The following is a 25,282-nucleotide window of genomic DNA, read 5'->3' on the forward strand; positions in this document are numbered from 1 at the left end:
GGATTACTTACTAAGACAGCAGGAAACTCCCCAAGAGCCATCAGGAAACCATTTGGATCCATCAGTCTCCTCGGGTGGACCATTTTAACTATCCTCTCATCCCTGCAGAGGGACGTGGTGGCACTGTGGGCTAAACCGCAGAAGCCTGTGCTGCAGGGTCAGAAGACCAAGCAGTCGTAAGATCGAATCCATGCGACGGAGTGAGCACCTGTCGCTTGTCCCAGCTCCCGCCAACCCAGCAGTTTGAAAGCATGCAAATGCAAGTAGATAAATAGGGACCACCTCGGTGGGAAGATAACAGCGTTCCGTGTCTAAGTTGCACTGGCCATGTGACCACGGAAGATTGTCTTCGGACAAAACGCTGGCTCTATGGCTTGGAAACGGGGATGAGCACCGCCCCCTAGAGTCGAACACGACTGGACAAAAATTGTCAAGGGGAATCTTTACCTTTACCTTTACCATCCCTGCAGAGGCTCAGAGTTCCAATAAGCCTTAGCCCTATCAGATAGTGATCAGACTGTGACAAATGAACGACTGAGAGTTCCTCCCTAATCAGATCATCGCCATCCTGCCCAGTACAGAAAACCAGTTCAAGAATGTGCCCAGCAATATGATTGGGGCCCAGACACCACTCAGGGCAGTGTCTTGGGACAACTTCATTGTAGACATGAAGTCCTGAGCTGCTCCTGATAAATTTGGTCTCTACATGAATGTTGAAGTCTCCCAGCAGCAACTAAAACATTGAACCTGAGATCAGATCAGCAAATTCAGATAGGGCTGTTGTGCAGAAAGTCTTTATTCTGTCCTGGGCATCCACCCTAAGGTACATGCACTCCAATCCTACAGTTTGTGGGACAGTTGTTAACAATTTCCATAGAAAATATATTGATCAGTAAACACAGACATGGAAACCGTATTTTATTTTCCTTCTGTAGAGAATATGGAATATTCTTATAAAACTGTAGAACCTCAGGCTATTATCGTTTAATGTACAGGAGGTTCCTTAGGGCCCTTGTAGAAATAAACATTGAAAAACTATCTAATTAGGGCTGGGTTAGTGGTAAAGCCTCAGGTTTTATTTCTACTTCTTGCTGTACAGGTTTAGACTTACTGGATATAATGTGAACTTTGTAATGAAAGCACTTCACCTATTATTATTATAGATATAGTTGAAGTACACTTCACAGCTAAAGTGGTGCTTTAAAATAGGCTGAAATTATGATATCTGAGTGATCTACTGATATGAATTTTATTACATAGTTAGATTTATGCTCTTTGAATTTGCTAAGCAGATTTAGTTAGTTTCCTTGTGGTCATTTTTTAAATGATTTATTAGCTTTTGGTCTCATTTCCCCTTGGAAGTCAGAGATACAATTCTCAATCTCCCAGAGCAGAACTCGATGTTAGAAAGGGCTTGGTCCCACTGCCCAAAAGTAAAATAAAATTCCACTGCCTCTTTCTACCCTCAACATGTGCAACATGAACACATTATATGTTTCCAAATCCTCTTGAGTGGGCACCAAGTATATGATTCGGATGGGAAAAAACTGAAGAGTGATGATGACACATATAATTTATTTCTCCTATCTACATTTACCTACATTTAATAGTTTAAAGAAAATAAGCATTAAACCATACAACACTTCTTCGGGGGACACTTATGAGTGGTGCTAGCCAGGTTTTGTTATTAGATCTATTAGTTCGACTTTGAAATGATAATGATACAGTATTAGGTTGAGAGGTGGAGGAGAACAAGTGGCATTTAAATCTTATCCAATAGGTCTTTCAGGTGATTTTATTTTTAACTTTACTTCCTAATATGTGGAATCTGAAAATAGGATTTGCTCAGCTCAAGATTTACAGATAATCAAAAATTGTCTAACTATTCCCCTCACATTCCTTTCCATGTTCTGTAATGTAATAGTTGTGGCCTTCTATCCTATAACTCATAATGAGTTAAATCTCACATTTGTCCTACGTGAAATAGATCCACTAAAATCAGTAAGACCTAAGTTAGTCATTGCTAACCTCTCCCATTTACTGGAAGGGATATACTCCAAATATAACGAATTCTGAATTTAGAATAATGGTTTTAACTTAATGCCTGAAAACTAGTACAGTGGTGCCTCGCAAGACAATGTTAATTAATTCCACAAAAATCGCTGTCTTGCAAAAACATCGTTTTGCGAAACGCGGTTCCCCATTGGAATGCATTGAAATATATTTAATGCGTTCCAGTGGGGGAAAACATCATTGTCTTGCAAAAATTGTCCATAGAAAACATCATCTTGTGAAACGTGGTTCCCCATCGGAATGCAATGAAATCTATTTAATGCATTCCAATGGAGGAAAAAACTGTCTTGTTAAGCATCAGTCTAAAAAAACCCCATCTTGCGAAGCATGGACCCATACATCGTCTAGCGAAAATCGCTCATAGAAAAAACCGTTTTGCAAAGTGCAACAGCAATTGCAAAAAACCATCGTCTTGCAGATTAATCTTCCTGCGAGGCAATCATCTTGCGAGGCACCACTGTAGTAAGTCACAGTGAGAGCAGGCCCATTATTCCAGTAGGAATTTGGTGAGTCAGTACTGGCTGGATAGATCCGTGAGTTAGATATGTAACTATGGAGCCAGAGGTTTGGAATTCATTTCCACACTGTATATCCCAGAAGAGAGTGGCCTTCAACAAGATGCATGGCCCCAGGATGCCCCCAGAAGAAGGGAATGGTAATTCTCTTCTGAGTACTCTCTACCTAGAAAACCCAGAAAAGGGTCACATAAGTTAGAACTGACTTAATGGCACAAAATTATTTGTTGCTGAGTCAACTCCTCCATAAGTTCAACTGATTAAATAGGTGTAATCTGTTTGTGACTTACTATTGGATTTCAGCCAATGAGTTTCAATTTAAGAGTAATCAAAAATGGAAAGAGGCCCAAATCTACCCACCAAATTGGACTCCTTTGTTTCAATAACTCCTGCAGGAGATTCCCTCACCCTTTGTTTCTATTATCTGTTGTTGTTAGGTGCTATTAAGTTGCTTTCAACTTATGGCAATCCTGGTAGGGTCTTCAAGGTGCATGAGATGTTGAGTTCACCATTTCCATGCATCCTTTTGAGTTTCCATAGGCAAATGTGGATTTGAACCTAGGTCTCCTGGGTCCTAGTCCAACATTCTCTGCACTATACCACTCTATCTCCCCTTTGCATCTTAAGCCTTTCACATTTCCCCTAATGTGAACAACATTGCATTGAACTGGTGGGAAACAGGGAAATCTAAGGGGCCAACCGACCCCCTGGATACAACCCTTTGGGTGGGTGGCCTTTTCTATAACTTTTGACAAATCTATACTCTTTTAGATTTGGCATCCTTCATTTTCGAGAAACTATGGTAACGTGCTCTGAATAGAGGACTTGGAAAAGCGTCTAGTGTAGCTGAGGAGGCCAATTCAAGAGTGACAATCCCCTCCACACTGAAGACAAATACAATCTGTCTCCTGTCCAGCTCTCTGATTTTGCTGGTTTCGGGACTGCCTCTTTGCCTCGGCCTACTGGACAAGGGTCTTCAAAATGGGAGAGGCCACGATGCACCGCCTGCCTCCAGGCTGAATGCTCAGATGTCAAAATTTCCCATCTGTTGAGATCCATTCCTAAAGCCTTCAGATCCCGCTTGCAGATATCCTTGTATTGCAACTGTGGTCTCCCACTGGAGCAATTTCCCTGCACTAATTCTCCATTCAGGAGATATTTTGGAATCCAAACATCAGCCATTCTCACAACATGCCTGAGCCAATGTATACATGCTAAAAATTCCAGCTTGTTCTAGGACTACTCTCTTTGGAACTTTGTCATGCCAGGTGATACCAAAAATGCATCAGAGACAACACATATGGAACGTGTTCAGCTCCCTCTCCTGCCATGCACAAAGGGTCCAGGACTCACTGCAGTACAGGAGAGTACACAGGACACAGGCTCTAAAGACCCGGATTTTGGTATATCCTGTCAGGTTCTTATTAAGCCATACTCTCTTTGTGAGTCTAAAGAACATGGTAGCTGCTTTGCCAATGTGTTTATCCAGATCAATATCTAGGGACAGAGGGTCAGAGATCATTGAGCCAAGGTACACAAAATCATAAACAACCTCCAATTCTTGTAAAGAGAAGGTAATAGAGGGAGGTGAATCCACGCTCTGGCCCATGACTTGTGTTTTCTTCAGGCTGATTGTTAATCCAAAAACTTGGCAAGCCTTGCTAAAATGATTCATGAGTTGTTGGGGGTCTTCAGCAGAATGGGCAACAACAGCTGCATCTTCGGTGAAGAGGAAGTCCCGTATGCATTTCAGCTGGATTTTGGTCTTTGCTCTCAATCTAGAGAGATTAAAGAGCTTTCCATTAGATCTAGTCCAGAGATAGACACCTTCTGTTGCAGTTTCAAAGGCGTGCTTCAGCATGGCAGCAAAAAAGATCACAAACAGGGTTGGAGCAAGGACACAGCCCTGTTTCACCCAACTTCAGATGTCAAAGGGAACTGATGTTGAGCCATCAAAAACTCATGAAAGGACCTGATGATGTTAAGGAGTCGAGGTGGACATCCAATCTTGGGAAGTATTTTAAAAAGGCTGTCTTTGCTAACCAAATCAAAGGCCTTTGTGCGATCTATGAAAGCCACAAAGAGTGGCTGTTGTTGTTCCCTGCATTTCTCCTGCAACTGTCTCAGGGAAAATACCATATCAGTGATGGATCTGTTAGCTCAAAATCCACACTGCGATTCTGGATAGACTCTGTCTGCAAGCACCTGGAGTCTCTTTAGCACAACACGGGCAAGCAGCTTCCCTACAACGCTGAGAAGAGAGATGCCACAGTAATTATTGCAGTCGCACCTGTCATCTTTGTTCTTATACAATGTGATGATGTTTTCATCCTTCATGTCCTGTGGTACTCCACCTTCTCTCCAGCAAAGACAAAAGAGTCCATACAGCTCGGTGGTGATGATCTCTTTACAGCACTTCAGCTGGGATGTTATCCTTCCCAGGTGCCTTGTCAGAGGTGAGGGAATCCAAGGCCGCTTTTATTTCTGCTAAAGTTGGTTCGCTGTCCAAATCCTACAAGACAGGCAGGCACTCGATATTATTTAATGCCTCTTCAGTTACTACATTCTCTCTGGAATATAGCTCAGAGTAGTGCTGCATGCAGCATTCCATCCACTGTGCTCAGTCCTGGATGATGATGCCTCTAGGAGACTTCAAAGGAGCAGATTTCTTCTGTATTGGACCTTAAGCCTGCTTGATACTGTCATACATTCCCTTGATGTTACCTGTGTCCACTGCTATCTGTATCTGAAGCCTGTTGGACTTTGCTACGAGCAACTTGAAGAGCCTGCAAGTTCTGCTCACTAGGACAGGCTTTGTATGCTGCTAGAGCTCTCCTCTTTTCCTCGATGGCTGGCATCAACTCCTCTGAATGGGCTTCGAACCAGTCTGCCAGCTTTTTGGTCTTCTTGCCAAAGGTGGACAAGGTGGTGTTATAAACAGCGTTCTTGAAATGTTTCCATCGTTCAGGTGCATTTGCATCAGCCTGGCCTGGAATGGTTTGCTCAAGCACTTAGGCAAATTCCTCCACTTTTCTTTGATCACGAGTCTTGCCAATGTCAATACGTGGTCTTCCTTCCTTTTTCATGTGATACAATCTCTTTGTTCACAGTTTTACTCTACTACACACCAGGGAGTGATCAGTATTGCAATCAGCACCCTGATAACTACGTGTTATCGTAATACTAGGAAGGATAGAGTGTCTGGTGAGGATCGAATCGAGCTGATGCCAATGCTTCGATCTTTATGTCTCCAAGAAACTCTGTGTTGAAGCTTCACATTAAAGAACATGTTGGTGACACAAAGACCATAGTAACAGCAAAACTCCAGCAAGCGTTGGCCATTTTTGTTAATCTTCCCAATGCCAAAACGGCCCAGACAAGTGGGCCAAGAATTGTGATCAGCACCATCTCTAGCTTTAAAGTCTCTAAGAATGAACAGCGGCTCTCTCTCTCTGGGATTTTTTTTAAATAGTAGCTGCGAGATCGTCGTAGAATTTGTCTTGGACTTCTGTTGTAGACGACAGTGTTGGTCCATATGCACTAATGAGGGTGACCGGTCCCACTGATGAGTGGGGCTGCAGAGACAAGATTCTTCCACTCCCTGCAGTAGGTGGAACAATGGATCTCAGTGGAATATTTCTGACCACAAAGCCAACACCATATTCCCTGATCTCATTCAATGGTTTTCCCTGCCAGAAGAATGAGATTCTTTTTTCTTTGACAGATCCCATGTCTGGCAACAATGCCCATCTGCAGCCTACTCAGTTCCATGTTGATGACAGCTGCCTTGCACATGTCGTCTATTTCCTGCAGGTCATCAGAAAAGCCAGGGGTCATTGTCCGAACATTCCAGGTGCCCAACTTTAGGGCAGAAGTTTTCTTATGATTATTGCATGGTGCAGGGTTATCAATCTGCTTGTTGGCTTTCACCCCAAAGCCCACACACCCTAAAGCTGGGAGCTGCCCAGCTTAAGGCGGGCAGTAGCTACCTAGTGAGATGCTATGCCCTCTCCCACCGTCAAAAGTAGCTCCTGGCATCATGCTCTACGCCAACAGAGCAAAAACTTTACTCTTTTGCAGTACTGCAAAAGCAACTAGACTAGTTAGAGAGCTGAGGAGTGTATTTACAATACTCCCCTTGTAGCCATTTGATACCATTTTAATTATGGTTGCTTCATTGCATATGATATTGGGGGTTGTAGTCTGGTGAGGCACTTAGGAATCTATTCTAGAGAACTCTAGCATGGCAGTTCAAGTGAATGCTCTAAAGCAGTTGTTCCAAACCTTGGATCCTCAGATATTCTTGGACCAAAACTCCCAGAAGCCTTCACTGCTAGCCGTGCTGGCCTGGATTTCTGGAAGTTGAACATCTGGGGACCCAAGTTTGGGAGCCACTGCACTAGAGGCCTCCAGCAGACAATTCTAAATACGTACTAAATAACAAATGACATGAGTCTCTAGGATGGAACCAAGAAAGTTAGTGCCATCAAACCACTATAACTGTGTAGTGAAGCTACACTCTCTGATATTGGGCTTGGTAACAGTATTGACAGCTGGAGATGACATGTACTGCTGACAGAAATATCACTCTGTTCACCCTGGATTCAGATTTTTAGAACAGGATGGTAAACTTCTATAGCCCATGAGCTGTGGAAATCATTATACTGCCCCCATTGTCCTTTTTTAAAAAAATTAAATAGGCTCTTACACCAGGCAGAGGCCATGGTGAAGAATTTGACATATTTTTTGGACCTCAGACTATTTTAGGTCCAGAGTGACTTTTTTCAAAACTGGAAATAAATTTGGGTTTTGGGATGGGGAACCCTTTCAGACCTAAAACAGGGAAAAAGTGACCCAAACCGTGGCAAAATTGTCCTCTCCATGTCACAGAGAGTGCAAATGCCTTCTTTTGGTTTAAAAAAAAGCAGTGGTATAAAGACCATTATCTGTGTTGGGGCACCCATTTTGTTCACCACTATACTCTATAAGAATTCCCACTGTAAAAAAAATCACCTTTTCTTGAGGCACGTTTTGGGCGCTGGCAGAAGTCATTTTGTTGCTTGAAGCAAAGGATACAATGGCACTTTCCTTCATTCTACATGTAAAATCTGCCAATTCATTATTAATTCAATTATAGCAACTGGCATAGGGCCAGTGTGGTGTAAGGGATTAAGTGTCAGACTAGGACTCAAGAGACATTGGTTCAAATCCTTGCCCAGCCACAGAAACTAACAGAGGTGGTGGTGGTAGTGGCAACTGCTAAATGACACCTTGAGCATATCATGCACCTCAAAAACTGAATTAAGTTTGCCATAAAAGAGGGAAATAAATGGCCAGGGGAGGGGGGAAGGAGAAGTAATTAGGGAATGTTGTTCTTATCCCTCAGAATCTTCCATTTTGAGCTGTTGCTTCTCTCTGTCTAATAGTAGGGCCGGCTCTGCAAGCTATTTACAAGCCTCAGGAATAAGAGAACGACTCCAGCTCAGATGAATTTCACTAGTTTTCCTAGTTTTAATGGAAAGGATAGTATAGTTATCTATCAACAAACAAAACCAAAACCATCCAACTTATTTGGTTCTTGCCAATGAACTGCCTTCAGCTACTCCCCATTTTGTCGTTGCCAACTTAGCTGGATGTGATCTGTGTGAATATTCTGCTTTTCAAAGAACGAAAGGTACTGATTAACTCCAACAGAGGTTGAGCTATTAGAGCCTGCCCTAACAATTATGTGGCAAATGAGGAAAACTACAAAGGTCTGCTGTGTGAATAGATCACGTTTGAAACCATTCCTCAAAATTATCTATGAGTAACACAGGCTTTTCCGTTTGCTAATTGAATAAAAACTGTGCTTATCAGCCTTTTAGTACAATATTCTTTTATTAACATCTGATTGTGCCACTGTCAATGAAGGAAGTGCCATCATGGCTTTGAACGTTAACCAGCTGGCAGAAATATTAACAACATGTTATGAGACATGTAAGCAAAGGTAGTTATGAGTTAAAAACATCAGACAATTTGGAAATGACAGACATGGAAGGTAGGAGAAAGGCAGAAGGTATCCGCGTGGTAATGGCCTAAAACTATGATCAGTAAAGATTGGTTGGTTATGCAACAGTTATTAGGAGGTAACAACTTTTAATAATTTAAAAGCAATTTTGGATACTAAACCAAAGAGACAGGTATTAATTGCATAAAGTTGATCCCTGTTACTGTTATCTCTTCTACTGCTGTATTATAGTTAGTTATAAACATGTAACCTCTTCTTCCTTTCTACTTTTTTCTGAATGTCATGTGGTCAATAGACTAAATCAACACATTTATTGATGGATGGATTACATTTAACAGGCTGTAAACATGGAAAGTCAGGGTAGCCCTACCCACCAAAGATGGCCTTTTTCCCTGAAAAAGGGCACTTAAATTAAGGGGTTCGTAGATGAGTGTAAAATTACCCTTAACCATCACTGTTAACAACCATTAACTAACTGGTGCCTTTTGTGTTTCTACTACATTTCACATGATACCACCTTTTTGCATTTTTGAATATTTCTGTATACTGAAGCTGCACTTCATGCAGTATATCTGAAGAAATGGACTGGGCTGGAGCTGTTAAGTCTTTATGATGACACAGGAGACTTTATTGGTTGTGCTGCAACAGACTAACACGGCCACCTCTCTACAAATATCTTTAATTGATTATGACTTTGCAGCCTAGGAAACCTCTTCAATTTGCTATCTGTGGAGGATGGGGGAAATGGGGTATCATTTAAGTTTCAGTGCAAGGTGGATAGACTTGGTGAGTTGCTAATGCAAGTGGAGAGGCATGAGAACTGCTGTGAAACCTATCTGCAAAAAAAAATAATAATCACAGTTTTGGGCAAATAGAGGTGTACGTTAGCATCCCAGGGTATTAGAGAAAAAGTGGACTTTTGAAAGAGTAGGATGGGGACCAAGGAAAGAGAAGTTTCAAAGAAACCTGGGAAATCTGAAGGAAAATTTAATGGATGTCAATAGGAAATTCTCATAATTCTCTGGAGAGCTTTGCAGATCTCTATACAGTGTGTAAAGCTGAAATAAATAATTTGCTTATCACTGTAATATCTGCAAAATGGGTCTTTCGCCCCCATTGCAAATGTTCTATATAGGATTCCATATAAATTCCAGAAACTGTGACCATTTCCAATTTGGTATCCACTGAATGTCTTAGACTATAGCTCCCATAATTCCCAGCCAGCATGGGTAGTGATGGCTAGGCCTGACAGGTATTGTAGGCTGACACCTAAAAGGTGCCATATTACATAACGTTGTTTACGGTAATGGTTTAGATTTCTTCTTTTCCTGCTTCAGATCCGACTAACGTTGAACAGAGTTCAGGATGTCATTTTGAACAAAAGACTAAAGAAAAGACTTCCAGTCACAGTGCTGATTTGAAGCTTGGAATACACTTTTATAACAGCATTTATCACCATTCCACCTCAAACACAACACTTCCCCTGTTTATTAAACGGAGATAAGCGGGTGACAAAAAGGAAAAAAAAAGACACTGTAATTGTATTTTGTGAAATATATCAAAACAGAGGTTAGAAAACATGCAAGAAGGTGCACAGATAGATTGTTTCCGAAGAGTGTTTGTTAGTTATTATGGACAAAATTCAGTCAAAAGTGGGATGCAACATAGCAATAGTCTGTTCCAAGGAAATCAAAGTAAATGCCCTCCAGTTCTTTTAATTACTGTTATGGTAAGAACTTAACAACATTCTTTCTTTAAGAAAAATTAAAATATGTAACAACAAGCAAGAAGACAAAACACATCAAAAATAGGAATTGAAAAACAAATCTTCAAAAAAAGACAAGAAGTCAAAAAAATAAAAATAAAAAGAGGGGAGAAAAAAGATTTTTCAAGGGGGTCCTTGTCATGCAAATCATTTTGGTGGGGAAAAAAAATACCTTCGTCCTCCGCACCTTCATTATCACCTAAATCATCTGTCTGTTTCTTTGTTAGGGGACCTAGGATTGAGAACGGAGAAAATGGAGGAAAAAGACAATTCAAGAATATACAAGACTGAGGAAAAAAATATAGTCAATATTAAACTTCCAAGGATATCTCAAGAAAAACACTTGGGACGTATTCATTTTTGGATCTTGAAAAAGGTTTTTCCTACAGAATATACTTTGTGGATTATATAAAGATACATATACTGTATATATCTTTACAAGCTTGTATGTAATCTCTTTATAGGCACTCCATGTAAAAAGCAAATATATGAATCCCACTCAGTTACATTTAAACTTAACACACTAAAATCCAATATTGCTTTTTAGATAAACATCAACATATACCCACAGCAGGCAAAAATATTGTTTTAATTAGATTACCCTTTTGATTTACTGAACTTTAAACCAATACTTGGGAGAAAGAGCTCTAATTTTGGTTTGGTTTGATTTAAGAAGTTTCTGGTTGAGGAGAAATGGGGAAATTATGTCTCGAAAGAAGTATTATAGAAAATAAAAACTGGATTTTGGAAATCCACCCATGTGAGCTAATGCTTTCCAGTAAGAAGCATGGACTGGATTTCCGCCCGGTCACCCATTGGTTATAATTTAAATACTGCCCTGAATAGTAGAATCCTTTCAAACCTGTGAATGCCTGCTGACATATTCGTTAAAAATAAAAGGCACCAAAGTGGGATTAAAACCCAGACATTAGAAGGGTTCCTTTCAAATAGTTGATTACAAGTCTCAGCAGGTCAAGGTATTATCATACAATCGATTTATAAGAATAAAAGAATTAAGCCTTAAAATCATTGCATACCCAGGATAGAGACACTATTAACAAGTGTTAGGAGATTAAGCATACTGTGCAGGAGAACATGGCTGCCCTTCTCCTCAAGTGCACAGATAGACAGCATTGTTGTTGTTGTTTAATACTCCACAAGGAAAGTCATAGGCCATCAAAAATACAATTTCCATATGCCACACACTTTTTTAGACTTTGAACCATGAATAAACCAGCTGAAATTCAGCACTACCTTGCTTTCTCTCTCTTTCTTTCAGAACATTCTGTAATCTGCATGCAACACCCACACACACATACAGTGCCGAAATCAAACATATACCATGGAACTTTTAAGTTTTAAAAGGCAGCCAAGCACAGCACAGAAAAAGAAAAGAGGAAAATCTCATGCATTAAGTAACAGCAACAGGAAATGATGGGTAAATCAAGAGAGAGAAAGAAGATTAAAGGTATATGTTGGTACTTAGAGCATTGGTAGGAAAAAGGCATGCAGAAGTCTTCAAACATCTGTATTTTAAAAGCTCCAATTCTTTTGTTCTTTAAGTGTGGATGCACATTAATAAACCAATGTAAATGTGGTCGTGTGGAGAAGTCTGCTACTTTCCCAAACAGAATGCTAGATGGAAATCAGATTGTAATGGGTGTGTGAGAAATACAACCCATCAGCAAGTGATTGTGAGATTGGTTTAAGCAAGCCTGCTACCCCATCACACTGAACTGTGTGAAACAAAGGACTAAGTGACATCTCTTACTACAATTCCATATACAGGGGCTGATCAGCAGATGATCAATCTATTTCAATATCTGCAGGGTCAGTTCTCCTATTAGGTTGAGTGAGTTGGCTGCCTTGAACATCTGCTTTTGAGGGACCCAAAAAGGCAGACAACTCCAAGAATTTACTGGTGCTCCTCACACCATAATATATACTGACAAAGGTAGTCATGTATGTCTAATAGTAGAGCCAGCAATAAGCACAATCAATCTAATCAAAATGATAGGAAGAGTGGAATTGGTTGAATACCAGTTAAACATAAGCGGTCACTAACTAATAACCACAGACTAAGATCAGTGGAATCCATGTAAAAATTTCTGCACAAGCATGACTCCTTGCCAAAGTGGTTGGAAAGCAGCTAGCGGCAAGTATGAAAGGGCAAGAGTTTTCCACCTAGTCTTATAAAAATAACAGACAAGCTCTCCTTCAGTGCTCATGAATGTTCACCAAACTTCATATTGCACAAACGACGGTCCAATGGAAACTTCAAGTCAGTGATCACTGTTGTGTAATCTCCCAGAGATCTGTTAGGAATTACAGTTATGTGCCCTGTCAGAGAGCCCAATTGCTCACATAGGCTTATAGAAGTGGAGGACCTGTTTGCACAAATACGTTTGGGAGACTGACCTTCCACAATCATTGAGGAAGTGCATCTCTTTTGCAATAGGACTTGCACAAGTAGCACAGCACAACAGGATGCCAATCACTGTGGTTAAACTGCTGTACTGTAGCCAAAACTGTGCTCACCACCTGGTATTCAATCCCTCAAGGTGAACTCAGCCTTATTCTTCCAAGGTTGGTAAAATAAGTACCCAGCTTGCTGGGGCGGGGGGGAGGCAATGTGTAGCCTGCATAATTAACTTGTAAATTGCCCAGAGAGTGCTTGAAGTGCTATGGGGCTGTATATAAGCAGTACAGTTTGCTTTAGCTTTTGTTCAGGAACGGAGCAAATTACCCTCAAATCATCTAATACCACTTACCTGCTTGACACTCTTGTGTAGTTCTTGGCTTGGTTATCAGTTTCTGCCCTGACATTGCTAGGATTTTGGTTCAACACAAACTATACACAAAAGATAGGCAACACAAGCTAGTGCCTCTTGATAGAGGAGGCTCTCCACTACACATTGTAACTCTCTAAACATAGGGCAGCAATAAATATTAATATAAATATTCATCACCATCATTATTTGATAAATATCACACATTTCCTCATGAGTCACCAGGCTGGCTAGCAACATTTTAAAAAAATCAGACCCACTAATTACAAATATCAAAACTCATAAACCTAAACTTATAAATCACACACACGAAAAATTACAAATATCTAAAACCACAAGTGGCTGCTAAAAGACATTAAAAGCAAAGAACAATTAAACACCTGTTTCTTTCCTTTAGATTGTACAAATATAAATTTTAACTGGAGCCTGAAAGATATGCGTTGAGCAGACAGCCAGATATTAAATGGATGGCAGTTCTATGAACAAGGTGCTACTACCGAGAAAGCCCTGCCATATGGAGTGGCCCATATGGAGTGAGCGGAGAAAAAGTGGCACTAGGACAATTCTTTTCTACTTCCCTTCTTCATGTGAACAGAGTTCATGTTTTAAAAATTCTGAACAGGGCTGTAGTTCCGCTCAAACTCTACCTTTCCTTCAGTGATCTCCAATGGAAATGCATGAATCTCCTGCACATCTGACCCTCATTTCAACACTTTGAAAGACATGAAATGAATGAACAAAGGTGAATTGCTCAAGATCACCCAACAGGTTTCATGGTTCAGTAAAGAGATTAGCCTAGATTGCCCAAGTCCCAGTCCATAATCTTCACTGAACTGACAAGTGAGGAAAAGTGGGACCTACTGAATTTATTCCTGTCCTGCAACTTGTAGGCTCAATACATACATCTCAATCTACATGAAAAACGAAAAGACAAAATTGAGAGGTGATATGATAGCCATCTTCAAATATCTGAAGGAATACTACAGGACCAGGACTAAAACACATGGATTCAAATTACATGGGGCAGGAGTGATGGAATTCTGACAACACTTTTGGAATGACGTCTGATGATAAAAGCTATTGGGCTGTGGCAGATGCTTCTTCATTGGAAGATTTCACACTGAAGTTGCATCACCATTCTTCACAAATTCTTCAGCTATGGATTCTTGGTTTGGCAGGTATTAGACTGGATGGGGCAACCTTTCAACTATGCAACTATGTGATTCGATTCCTTCTATCTCCATTCCCATTCCCTACCTCCCTATCCTTACAGATAAGGTTGCTCCTTGTGCATCACATAACTCAGAATAAATATCACAGGGAATGTTTAAGATATTCATTTTTCAAACAATATCGGTTTGAAAGAGTGGTATCAGTAGTATTAGATCTGAGCAAACTGAAAAATACTTAGCTTGATGGACTTATCAGTGGAAACGCTGAAGGACCAGACAGCTAATAGGAATCTGAGAAAACTGTCAAGCTTGATTCCGTCAAGATTTTTGATTTTCCAGAACAAGCTCCTTTTTCTTCCCTTGCACATATATTTGTATATATTTCTGTGCACAAAGCTGAACATGGATGCACTTTAGGTGCATGTTTTCCAAATGTATGCATTTCTGTGCACATTATCTAATTGACCTGGATGCATTTGTGGTCATTTCCAGATGCATGCTTTTCCATGCATGCATGTAAGCATGTGTGTGCACATGTATGTGTCAGATACAGAGAAAGACAATCACATCACCAGCTCAGAAGTACATAGAATTGCAAATGCTAATTGCATTCAATACTAGAAGGTATAAATTGAGCAATCTTACATTAAACTGAGAACTGAACAAATATCTCACCCATCTCTAGGAAGTAATAAAGTGGAAGGGAATAAGGAAACAGGTTGTTGCTAATATAAATTAAAGTCCTAGTGAGGTACAAGTGCTTGGCAGATCCATTAATCATACTTTGGGGATACATAAATGACAAGACCCAAAATTAAAAATTGATACACTTGCTACTGTTAGGATAGAGTGAGCATCTAAATTGAAACCAAATGATATTTTCATCAAAAATTTGATGGCATGAATATGGAACATTTTTATTGTTCGTAACACCAATGTGCTTTATTAGATAATGGAAAAGGAGAGAAACAATGAGGCAGATCATGTTCCGAATGTGTGAAAGACATTGATGGAATGAGTCTCCTACGGTACACTGCAATACCACGTACCTCAGAGCAGCAGAGGCTGGTGACTCCAATATTGACAGCTGAACTTTAGAGGTGCTCTCCAAGGTACTGAATTTAATTTGAATATGAGATTCATCACCTTAGATAGCTTTTGTAAGATTCAGACCAACATCTGGAGCAGATTGAAGCATCCCAGCATCCACTGCATCAGAGGTAAGTTCAATTGCAAGAATGAGGCATTGTGGGACCTGGTGCCAAGCCTGGCCATCTTGGGATTTCAGTCTGGTCCTCTGGGATTTCTTTATATGGTTACATCCCTTTCTTTAGGTACCATTTGGTGTGTATTTCTCTTTAATCTATAAGGATAAAATGCCTCTCCTAATATGATTAACCAACAATAAGAGTTTTTTTAGGTTAAAATATATTTGTAGCTTGGCTTTCGGGATCCTTAGAAGTTCTTTCAATTTTAATTCTGCCTTTGGCCTGAAAAAAAAATCCCTTTGCCCTAATGGTTTCAATAGTACTTGCCAGAAAGCATATATAGGACTGTAGATTCAATGGAAGATGATATGAGTAAACTAGAACTTGGTTAAGCTAAATGTTGCATCTGTTTCTTAAGCAGCTACTCTAAACATATGAAAAAACTTAGCCTGGGTCATAGATTTCCCTAACCCAGTGGTTCCCAGCCTTGAGTTCCCAGATGTTCTTGGATTAAAAACCCCTAGAAGCCTTTACCACTAGCTTTACTGTCAAAGATTTCTGGGAACTGCAGTCCAAGAACATCTGGGGCCCCAAAGTTGGGAACCACTGCTCTAACCTGCTGCCCTCCAGATGTTGTTAGATTCCATTTACCATCAGCCTATAACAGATTCACTAGTGTAGAGGGATGATGGGAACTGTAATTCAACAAGATCAAAGAGCCAGATGTTCCCCGCTCCTAATCTAACCCAACATTTTTGAGATGGCTGCTACATCTCTCATTGTCATCATCTCTTCGGGGGGGGGCAAGAAGTTTTCCTTAAGAGCGCCCAGACAAACTCTTTGACCTGAGATCCTAGGAACCAGATCTACGATGCCAAACTGTGTAAATGTTATCTTGCTTAACGACAATTCCCAGAATCTCCTGGCCAGCACGGCTGATACTTTGTATACAAGCATGTACTTTATCACTGCTAGATGGCCCCTCTGATCCACTTATCCCTGCACTGCCCCAGCAAGCTACTATGGCTCCAAACCATACTGTAAACAATTAGATCATGTTATGTAATTTCATGCAATATAACTCTTAACATGTTCTCAGCAAACAAAGAAAAATGACTAAATAAATAAATAAATAAAAGATAGGCACTCCATCTCCATAATGCTGATCCAGAGGTGATTTCTTTCTTAATTATGTGGCCCTGCCAAGTCCAACCTCCCACCACAGCACACTTGTGATTCTCATTAGTGCTAATGGGAAAATGAACCCACATATCGTGACTCTGTGTGTGTGTGTGTGTGTGTGTGTGTGTGTGTGTGAAGCAAAAAGAAATGACCACACTTTAAGCTTCATCAGAGCAATGAAAAATCTTATTACTGAAACAAGGGGACTACTGTGTGTGAAGGGGGACATTCCTAATGAACTCTGAACTCATTTAATTTTCACTGCTTTGCCTGCTCTACCATTACTGAAAACATAACTCAGCCTTTTTACTCTGGCACGAAAGCAACCAGTGTTAAAAAGGAGGACATGCCACATTTTAACCTTTCAATCTTTTGACAGTGGCGCCTGCAGGAACACAGCTAAGTGTCTAATCACATGGGCACATCACCTCGGTAGCAGTATGGATGGGTTTTAATTATTTCAGAGCACACAATTATTTTCCATTTAACAAGAGAGCGAAGCAGGCATTTCTGTTCTTTTGAAAGGACTGGACGTTGTGTTTCAAAGCACTGCAGTGGTCACAAGGTGAGAAGTTTAAACAGAGCAAACACTGCTTATCAGTTGCTTTACAAACAGAATAATCCAATGGGAACAGTTTTTAATCAGAGCTCCTCATTTACTCTAATGACTATCCATTCCTAGGCATCCAATTTAAAAAAGAGAGAGAATATTAATATTTACAACAGATTCATATAGCCTTTTAAAGTTTAACTAACTCTGACAGCCAAAATAGGCAATGCAAAGGGATTTGATTGGAGGGAGGGACAATCAAACGATATCATCAGTGCTTGCTGGAAAAGCAACAGCTAAATGAAACAAACACAGCCAGTTAAGAGGATCATTGAATCCACTAGACAATAACAACAGTAAAAGCTGTAACATAACTGCTTTTATGTGTCGTCAAGTGATCTCTAACTTAATGGCAACCCTATAAGTGCATGATCTCCAAATGCTCTTGCACTCAATAGCTCTTGTATACTCAAGCCTATGGTTCCTTTATGGAGTCAAACCATCTTATATTTGTTCTTCCTTTTTCCTGCTGCCTTCAACTTCTCCTCGTATTAGTGTCTTTTCCAGAAAGTCTTGCCTTCTCATGATGAACCCACAGTAGGGCAGCCTCAGTTTTGCCATTTTTGCTTCCAGAGAAACTTTAGGCTTGGTTTGATTTAGGACCCACTCGTTCATCTTTCTGGCAGTTCAGGTTATCCACAATAACAGCACTAAAGTGGTAATTTTCTGATTTAAAAGAAATATGATATTTTGGTACAGAGCCACAAAGGGAAGAAAGGAGAACTAGAAATTATTTGTTGCCTTAAAACTCCCAGAATCCACATCCATGCTCGCTGGGGGATAATGAGACTTATGGCTCCATGAAGCACATTTTCCAGGCTCTGAAAGCAAGGGTAGGAACAATAGGGATCATCATATTCTCCTGGCAGTGGTGAATAATGAGCTACAGCCAAGCATCCCAAGTCCCATTCAATAGGCACTCTTCTAGTTACAGCTCATGGACCAAGAAAGAGAAGCATCTAACCTTGAAATTTTACTGGGAGGGTCACCTCCCTGTCCTTGTCAAAAGCTATCCATGCTTCCTGTATGACACAGCTTAGTGATTTGTGACCACCTAGATGTTTTCTGAAAAGCAGTTTCTACAGTCTCTCACCAACAGCTATGTTGTCTGGGACTGATGGGAACTGTAGCTCAAAAATATACCAAGGGTGACAGCTGTCCAGTCCTGCTCCACCAAATCATCTCAGACAATGTTCCTCTTGGTGGCCACTCTGACGGAGTTCAAGAAATCTCATGTGGGAAACAGGGCCTTCTTTGCGGTGTCACTAATACTCTGGAACCAGCTCCTGGTAGAGTTGCACATGACCGTCTTCCTCCCAATGTTTAAGAGGCTCCTGAAATCATTATTGTTTAGAGAAGTCTTCTATGACATCCCTGCCTGATTTTATATCTGATTTTATGTCTCATGTTCTGACTTATTAAGTAACTGATATTAAGCCTCTTGTATTATATTTTATAATTTCTTGGTTTTATTTATTGCTGCAGGGTTATATTTTATCTTGCTGTAAACCACCCAGAATAGTGCACTGCACTAATGGGGCAGTGTGTGTATGTTTGTGTGTATATATATACAGAAACACACTGCCCCATTAGTCTGTTCCATGGTGTATATATCCATGGTGTATATATATACACATACACACAGTGACTTCTATAACTTATATAATCAAATATATTTCTATATATAAATAAATGCAAAATCTTGGAATCTTAGAACTGCATGGCTAAAAGGGAGTCTAGCTGGTAGCAGAGTGCTGTGGCAGGATATAGGTGGGTGCTTCTAAGTTTCATCAGCTCCAAAGTCATATCTTTCATTATCAGACCTCTCCCCTAGACTTCGATTTTTTTAAAAATCTTCCATGGCAGGAAAAATATTTCCAAGTTAAAACCTTCCTTAAAGACTATGTTACTTTGCTCAGGTCTCACCAGGAGGAAGCGAGGCCATTTCGTATTTAAGACAGACCAGGGGAAGCTAAAACAGACTTTAACAGGGCAGTTGCACCCTCATGAGGTTTTAGAGTGTTCATTTTCATCTCAATTTGTTTTCTCCAGGACAGCTATTGACAGTGAATCCTAGAGGCAGAGGCACATCAAAAGTCCTGTCAGTCCACATACACCATGTGGGTCATGCTTTGCTCACCCTTGTATTGAACGGACTGCATTTTGACCATTAGGTGGAAACAATGTGATCATATTGATCAGAGCCACCCGAAACCTTTGACCCTATGAGGCAAAGCAGCAAATGGCACCCATCCAAGTCAGGTCAAGAAGCACAGTACTCAAAGCTAGCCAAGTTATTTTGGCATACGAGGTTAATTTTTTTAAAACAAACAAACAAACCTCTGTCCTGTAACATTTCTGCTATTAAAAATACATTAATAAATTAAGTAAACTGCAATCTGCAGTTGCTGCCTTACGCTACCTAATAGTGGGACTGACCCTGATATTTGCATTTTACATTGTCAAAACCAGGTCAAAACCTTCCTCTTCCAGAAGGCTTTTAACTGAAATAATATCAACTGTGGGTCTTGATGGCAATTTTTAGAGTATATATTTTAATTGTATTTTAATTGTTTTATCTTTTTTTACTGCACTTTAATTGTTGTAAGCCGCCCAGAGACCTTTGGGTAGTGTGGGCAGCATATAAATAAAATAAATAAATGCCATATTTTACCATGTATAAAGTGTATAAAATGACCCTCTAATTTTGATCCTTGATGGAGATGAAGGAGCAGTTGCTGCTGTCTCCGCTGTTCACCCAATTACCTCGTCCAGTGTGACTGCGGACTGCCGGAGCTCACCTCCAGCTCATGTTGCCGCCTTGTCCCCTGCCCTAAGGAGATCATGGGAGGAGGTGATCTGGCGACGCAGGAAGAGGCGCCCAAGTGCACAAGAGTGCTTGTTTGCCTCTGCCTCTGTCTCCTCCTGCCTCCACCACCGGAGGGGACAAGGTGGCAACGTGAACTGAGCCTGTCAGTCCCACTGGAGATGGTGATCGGGTGGGTGAGGCAGGCAGCAACAAGAGGCGCCCGAGCACGTGTGAATGCTCCTTCGCCTCCATCTCCGCCTTCTCCTCCTGCTGCTGCTGCTGCCTCAGGGTCACCAGGGGGGACAAGCTGTGAGCTAAGGAAGAGGCAATTGGGCAGTGGCAGCAAGAGGTGCCCGAGTGCGCACGACTGCTTCCTTCCATATATAAAACGACAATCAATTTTCCCTCTAATTATTTTAGGAAAAAGTGTCATTTTATACATGGTAAAATACGTTAAAAATAAATAAATGGGCCCACAAGCAGGCATCTACAGGGAATCTTCCCACTTCTCTCCCCTCATTCAATGCCTCCTTGATAGGGCAGGTTTACAGAAACACAATGCACACAAAAGCACCTCTGCACCAGCTAGGAGTGAGTAGAGATGGATGCCCAGGCTTCAAAACTATCCACATACAGAAAATCTTCCTCCTCTAGTGTTTCTCATCCTGAGATTTGACTCCCACTCACAGAAGCAGAGAGCCTTTGCCATTGCTCGAGCATTCATCTGGTGCCCTGTGACCTAGTCAACCTATTGAGTAGGGCTTTAAAAGCTTCTGGGTCAGATACTGCAGATGTGTCTCAAACAATTATGGAAGATGAGAACCAGAAGGGAGAAAGAGCCACTATGATGCCTTTGAAACACCCTGTTTGCATCAAGCATGTCTGTTTATGGATCTGTGTTCACCACACTGTACTACTATTGACCAGTCATCTGGCTCTCAGATACAGTTCCCAAAGCCTTGGTTAAGACTCACCAGCTCAGAAAGCTCATTTTTAAAATCCTGTACCTTTAGAGAATCCTCAGCCAATGGCTATGCCGATGGCAAAGAGTCATTGCAGTCATATGACCCGTACGAGTACATAAAGATAGTGAATACAAAGAAAACAAAACAAGAAACAAATACAGTAATCCAACATCAGCAAGCAACACAACAATTCTACGTATTGCAGCCATGAAGTTAGGCAGTTAGTCTGTTGAGAGTTCTGGTCTGAAAGCAATCAGTATTCTTGGTGCTGTGCAGCAAAGAAAAGAAGCATAAATTATAAAATTGCACTTAGCCTCATGGATTAGAAATGTTGGTGAATGACATAAATAATGTGGGTGGGCTTTCCTTATTATAAGAAACTTAGAATCATGGAGGCCGATAAGGCCATTGAGTCCAACACCCTGTCCAATTTTCTCCTGAATACCTTCAGCAATGGATTGCTCATCACATCCCAAAGTAATTGGTTCTATTGTCATATTGCTCTAACAATTAGGCAGTTTTTCCTTATATTCAGCCAAAATCTGGCTTCCAATAATTTGAGCCCATTATTACGCGTCCTGCACTCTAGGATGGCCGAGAACATCTTTCAAGTTATTTGAAAAGTGCTATCATATCTCCCCTATTATCACTTGATAATATTTGCACATCAAGCCCCCCGTTAATGCATTTAGAGAAGCTGGTAAAAAAAGATGAAAACTCTCTCTATTAGTCTCTCCCTTTGTCATGGCATCTATAGTACAAGCCTGATAATACTGGCTTTGACAGAGTATTGTAAGGAATGCTTGTTATGTGTCATCAAGTCATTTCCTACCTATGTGGTTTAACAGTGCCACATATAAACACCATGAGTTTCCATGGATGAGTGAAGATATGAACCCAGATCATCTGAGTCCTAGACTGACATTATTCACTATACTATGCCAGCTTTTGGAAATTGCAAAGATTAGTGATGAGTTACACAGACGGAACAGAACATGATCAGTTTTGAAGCTCCCCTGCTCAGACATAGCTGAAGTTGCATTCCCATATATGTGAGACTGTGCATTATTTGCATAAGCACAGGAAAGGGGAAAATCAAATGGGACATCAATGTTCCTATAGATCTGATTTGTTCATTCCTTCCCAAACATACAGCGAATGGAAGGGAACGAAAATACCTTCTTAAGAGCAGCAACGCTGAAATTTCCCAATGCCTACGACCAAGCTGGGAAATGTCTAATCTTATGCAGGTTCTAGTTGTGCAGACAAAGTAATGTCTGCTAATGAGTTTAGCACTCCCATGTTACTACCTTTCCCTCCTACTTCCGCGAGCATTCCAACCCATAATCAAAGCTAATTAAGCTAATTGCTGACTGTGACAGTATTATTTCACCCCACCCTACCCCAGAATCTCCCCCCCCCTCAACAGGCGGTGGAAGAATAAGCTGAAAAGAGCAGGCTGTGTTCTCACATTCATTCAAGTGCCAAGGGAACCAATAAGGATTAAGGTATTATGATGAAGTAGAGGCTGAACAGCCCGACTGCTTAAGAAGCAATGTGGTTCACAGTAAGCAGCAAAAAAAGACATAGATGCAAAAGGTGCTTATGCATTCCATCGTTTTAACCCCCTGCACTTTTGCCTGAACATGTGAATTAAAGGACTGTGGCCTAAGGATGTAAATCTTCACTCCTTTTGCTCTATCAGATGAGAACATAACATTTCAAAAGGTCTCTGTGCTGGGCAAGGTTGTGAGCATTTTCCTGAGTTTTGGCTCTTTTTCGGTGTGGATGTGAAACATTCGTCTGCGTTTTAAACATCACATAAAGATTTTACGCAAAACTCTTTTTTTTCCCCACACAAAAACATACAGGGCTGAGGGAGTTGGTAATACTACCACTGGTCCTTTTGTTGCTATGCAAATCTCACAGTGGTTAACTGTTGCTTTAACATGGATTCTTGCATGTGTGTACTTAGACTGACTACTGCAGATGAATTAACACTACATTTGGTTTATTTTTGATAAGATTTTGCCAATATTTGCAATTTTCTCCATAAACATGATGTGTCAAAAAATTGCTTTTAAATAAAAGGTGGGGTGTAAAATGTAGGAGCAATGAAAAACTGATCCATTTTTAACTGTCCCTGAGAAACCTGGAGAAATAGCAGGCAGAAATAGCATTTTGCTAGTATTCTAATTTTTATCGAAGTATCTCTGCTGTGGAAAAACAAAACAAAAACATTTTGTTTGCATCAAAAAGGTGGCAGGTGAAGATGGAAATGTCCTTGACTGATGGGGATGACACACAGAGAGGGCAAAGGTTTTAAGGTCCAATCTTTTCTGTGTTTAAGCTGTGGCATTTTGTCAAGAATGCCAAAAGGCAAAAGTAAGAATTTTCAGATTTGTTCTGAAAACACAATACTGTACAGTTGCCAATTGCATCCTGAATAACTGAGAACAAATCTTGGAACCTGGATATGAAACTCCACAGTGCACTGGTGACTTTTACTCCACCCTTGTCGAGGGCCGACCTAGAAAAAAAGGAGGAGGAGAAGGTTTTCATAACTACCAAACATGGGGGGGGGGGAGGAAATAATGTTTTGAACTAAAACTTCCATAATACCCCAGCCATCATGATGAAAACAAGAGAAGATGTAACTACTGGTGTTGGACAGCGTTGATAGGATTATGTTTGGTTCATTTTTAATGCTGGCTGAGGATACTGGAAGTTGTAGTCTACATAGCATTTTTCCTCATTTCTGATTAAGTGAACAGCATATGGGGAGAAGAGGTCTTACTCTTTCTGCTCCCCTGTCATTCTGACATGAATTTCCTGTCCTATGGCTCCTCTCTGATGCTGGAGGAAAGCTCCCACATATACCAATTTTTAAAGAGTTCCTAGCACACAGCGTTGGTTTTTTTTTTACCCCCACAAGGCTGTGAATCTAAGGGCTTGGTCCAAAAACAATTCCTACAAATATAAACAATTCCTATAAACAATTCCTTACCAAAAGGACCTGAAATGTGGAAAATGCAAGAAACCTCACATCATCACACCCAGAGGACCAAAAAGCATAGTGGAGCAGAATGAAAAGTGTATGAAAAATAGGGGCAACATTGAAGAGAGAAACCCAAAGTATGAAAAGATATAAACAGAACTGTCCCCATTAGAAACTGATTCAAAGCACTCTTTTTTGCATTGGGAACAGAGACAAGAAGAAGGGAGTGATGTTTAAAATGGAGTGCAGCTGGATCTTTCTGTCCATTTTCTTTTTCATTTTTGCTTCTATCTAAGTCCTCTTCCCCAAAAACCTTATGAAAGTTTAGCTTAGCTACAGTAAAAAAACAAAAATGACCAAAATGACTAAAAATGGAAAACATCAGCTGTTCAAAGAGAACGCCCAAGAAAAAAGACAGCACCATAATCTTTCCAGACTCATAATAAACTAATTATGCTAATTGCCCTCATAATTTTCATAGCATTTTTCAATGTGCAAAATAGTTCAGCTTGTTTATTCAACCAGAGCAAGGGCTGGGAGTGACGGATAGAAGGAAACACATTGAAATCAGGGCTGAGTCAATGAGGGTCCATCTTTCTCGGGAATGGGCTTTCAGCGCTCTCTCGAGATTTTCAAGCATTGCTGCTGTCTGCCCACTTCCCTTCACAGGATGGGCCAAGAAACTGCAAAATGATTCTACATGCCCCCTCAGAAGACAATGTATTTTGGAACACTCTCAACAAAAGAAGAGGATGATGTTTGAATTATGTGTTTTTGCATCAGTGCCTCCTTGATTTGTGTAAACTATCTATGCACAAACTTGTGTCCTTCTGTAATAAAGCTGTAGCTATGGGCATTCTGGGCAGTTTTTATTGCATGCACTAATTGCATAAATAGCACATGCAATAAAAACTGCCCGGAATGCCCATAGCTACGGCTTTATTACAGAAGGACACTAAGTTTGTGCATAGATAGTTTGCACAAATCAAGGAGGCACTGATGCAAAAAAAGGGGTCCTTTGCTTGTTTTATGTGTGTTGACCTCCCTTGTCACTAACTTGAAACAACCCTGTCAAAATGCTTCTAAAACACCTTCAAATGCCCTTTAAAGGTAACTTTTGCAAATGATTTGATGTCACATAAAGCACATTAAAATTTTATTTTGTAACTATTCATTGTTACTAGTTACC

General features: G+C 40.5%; 1 protein-coding gene across 14 annotated transcripts in view; it reads right to left on the reverse strand.

The window, feature by feature from the left end:
• Window positions 1-25,282, reverse strand: part of NLGN1 (neuroligin 1) — a 737,944-nt gene that overhangs the window by 360,416 nt on the left and 352,246 nt on the right. For 8 of the 14 annotated variants that reach the window (XM_078389641.1, XM_072996214.2, XM_078389645.1 and 5 more), the window contains one exon: window positions 10,533-10,592. The exons of 4 other annotated variants lie outside the window; for them this stretch is intronic. In XM_078389641.1, coding sequence (XP_078245767.1) covers window positions 10,533-10,592 — 60 coding nt within the window. The remainder of the gene's footprint in view (window positions 1-10,532; window positions 10,593-25,282) is intronic. 2 more of the 14 variants (XM_078389644.1, XM_078389639.1) reach the window with 1 other exon arrangement.

Source organism: Pogona vitticeps, chromosome 3 (genome assembly GCF_051106095.1).
Source record: "Pogona vitticeps strain Pit_001003342236 chromosome 3, PviZW2.1, whole genome shotgun sequence".
Lineage (NCBI taxonomy): Eukaryota > Metazoa > Chordata > Lepidosauria > Squamata > Agamidae > Pogona > Pogona vitticeps.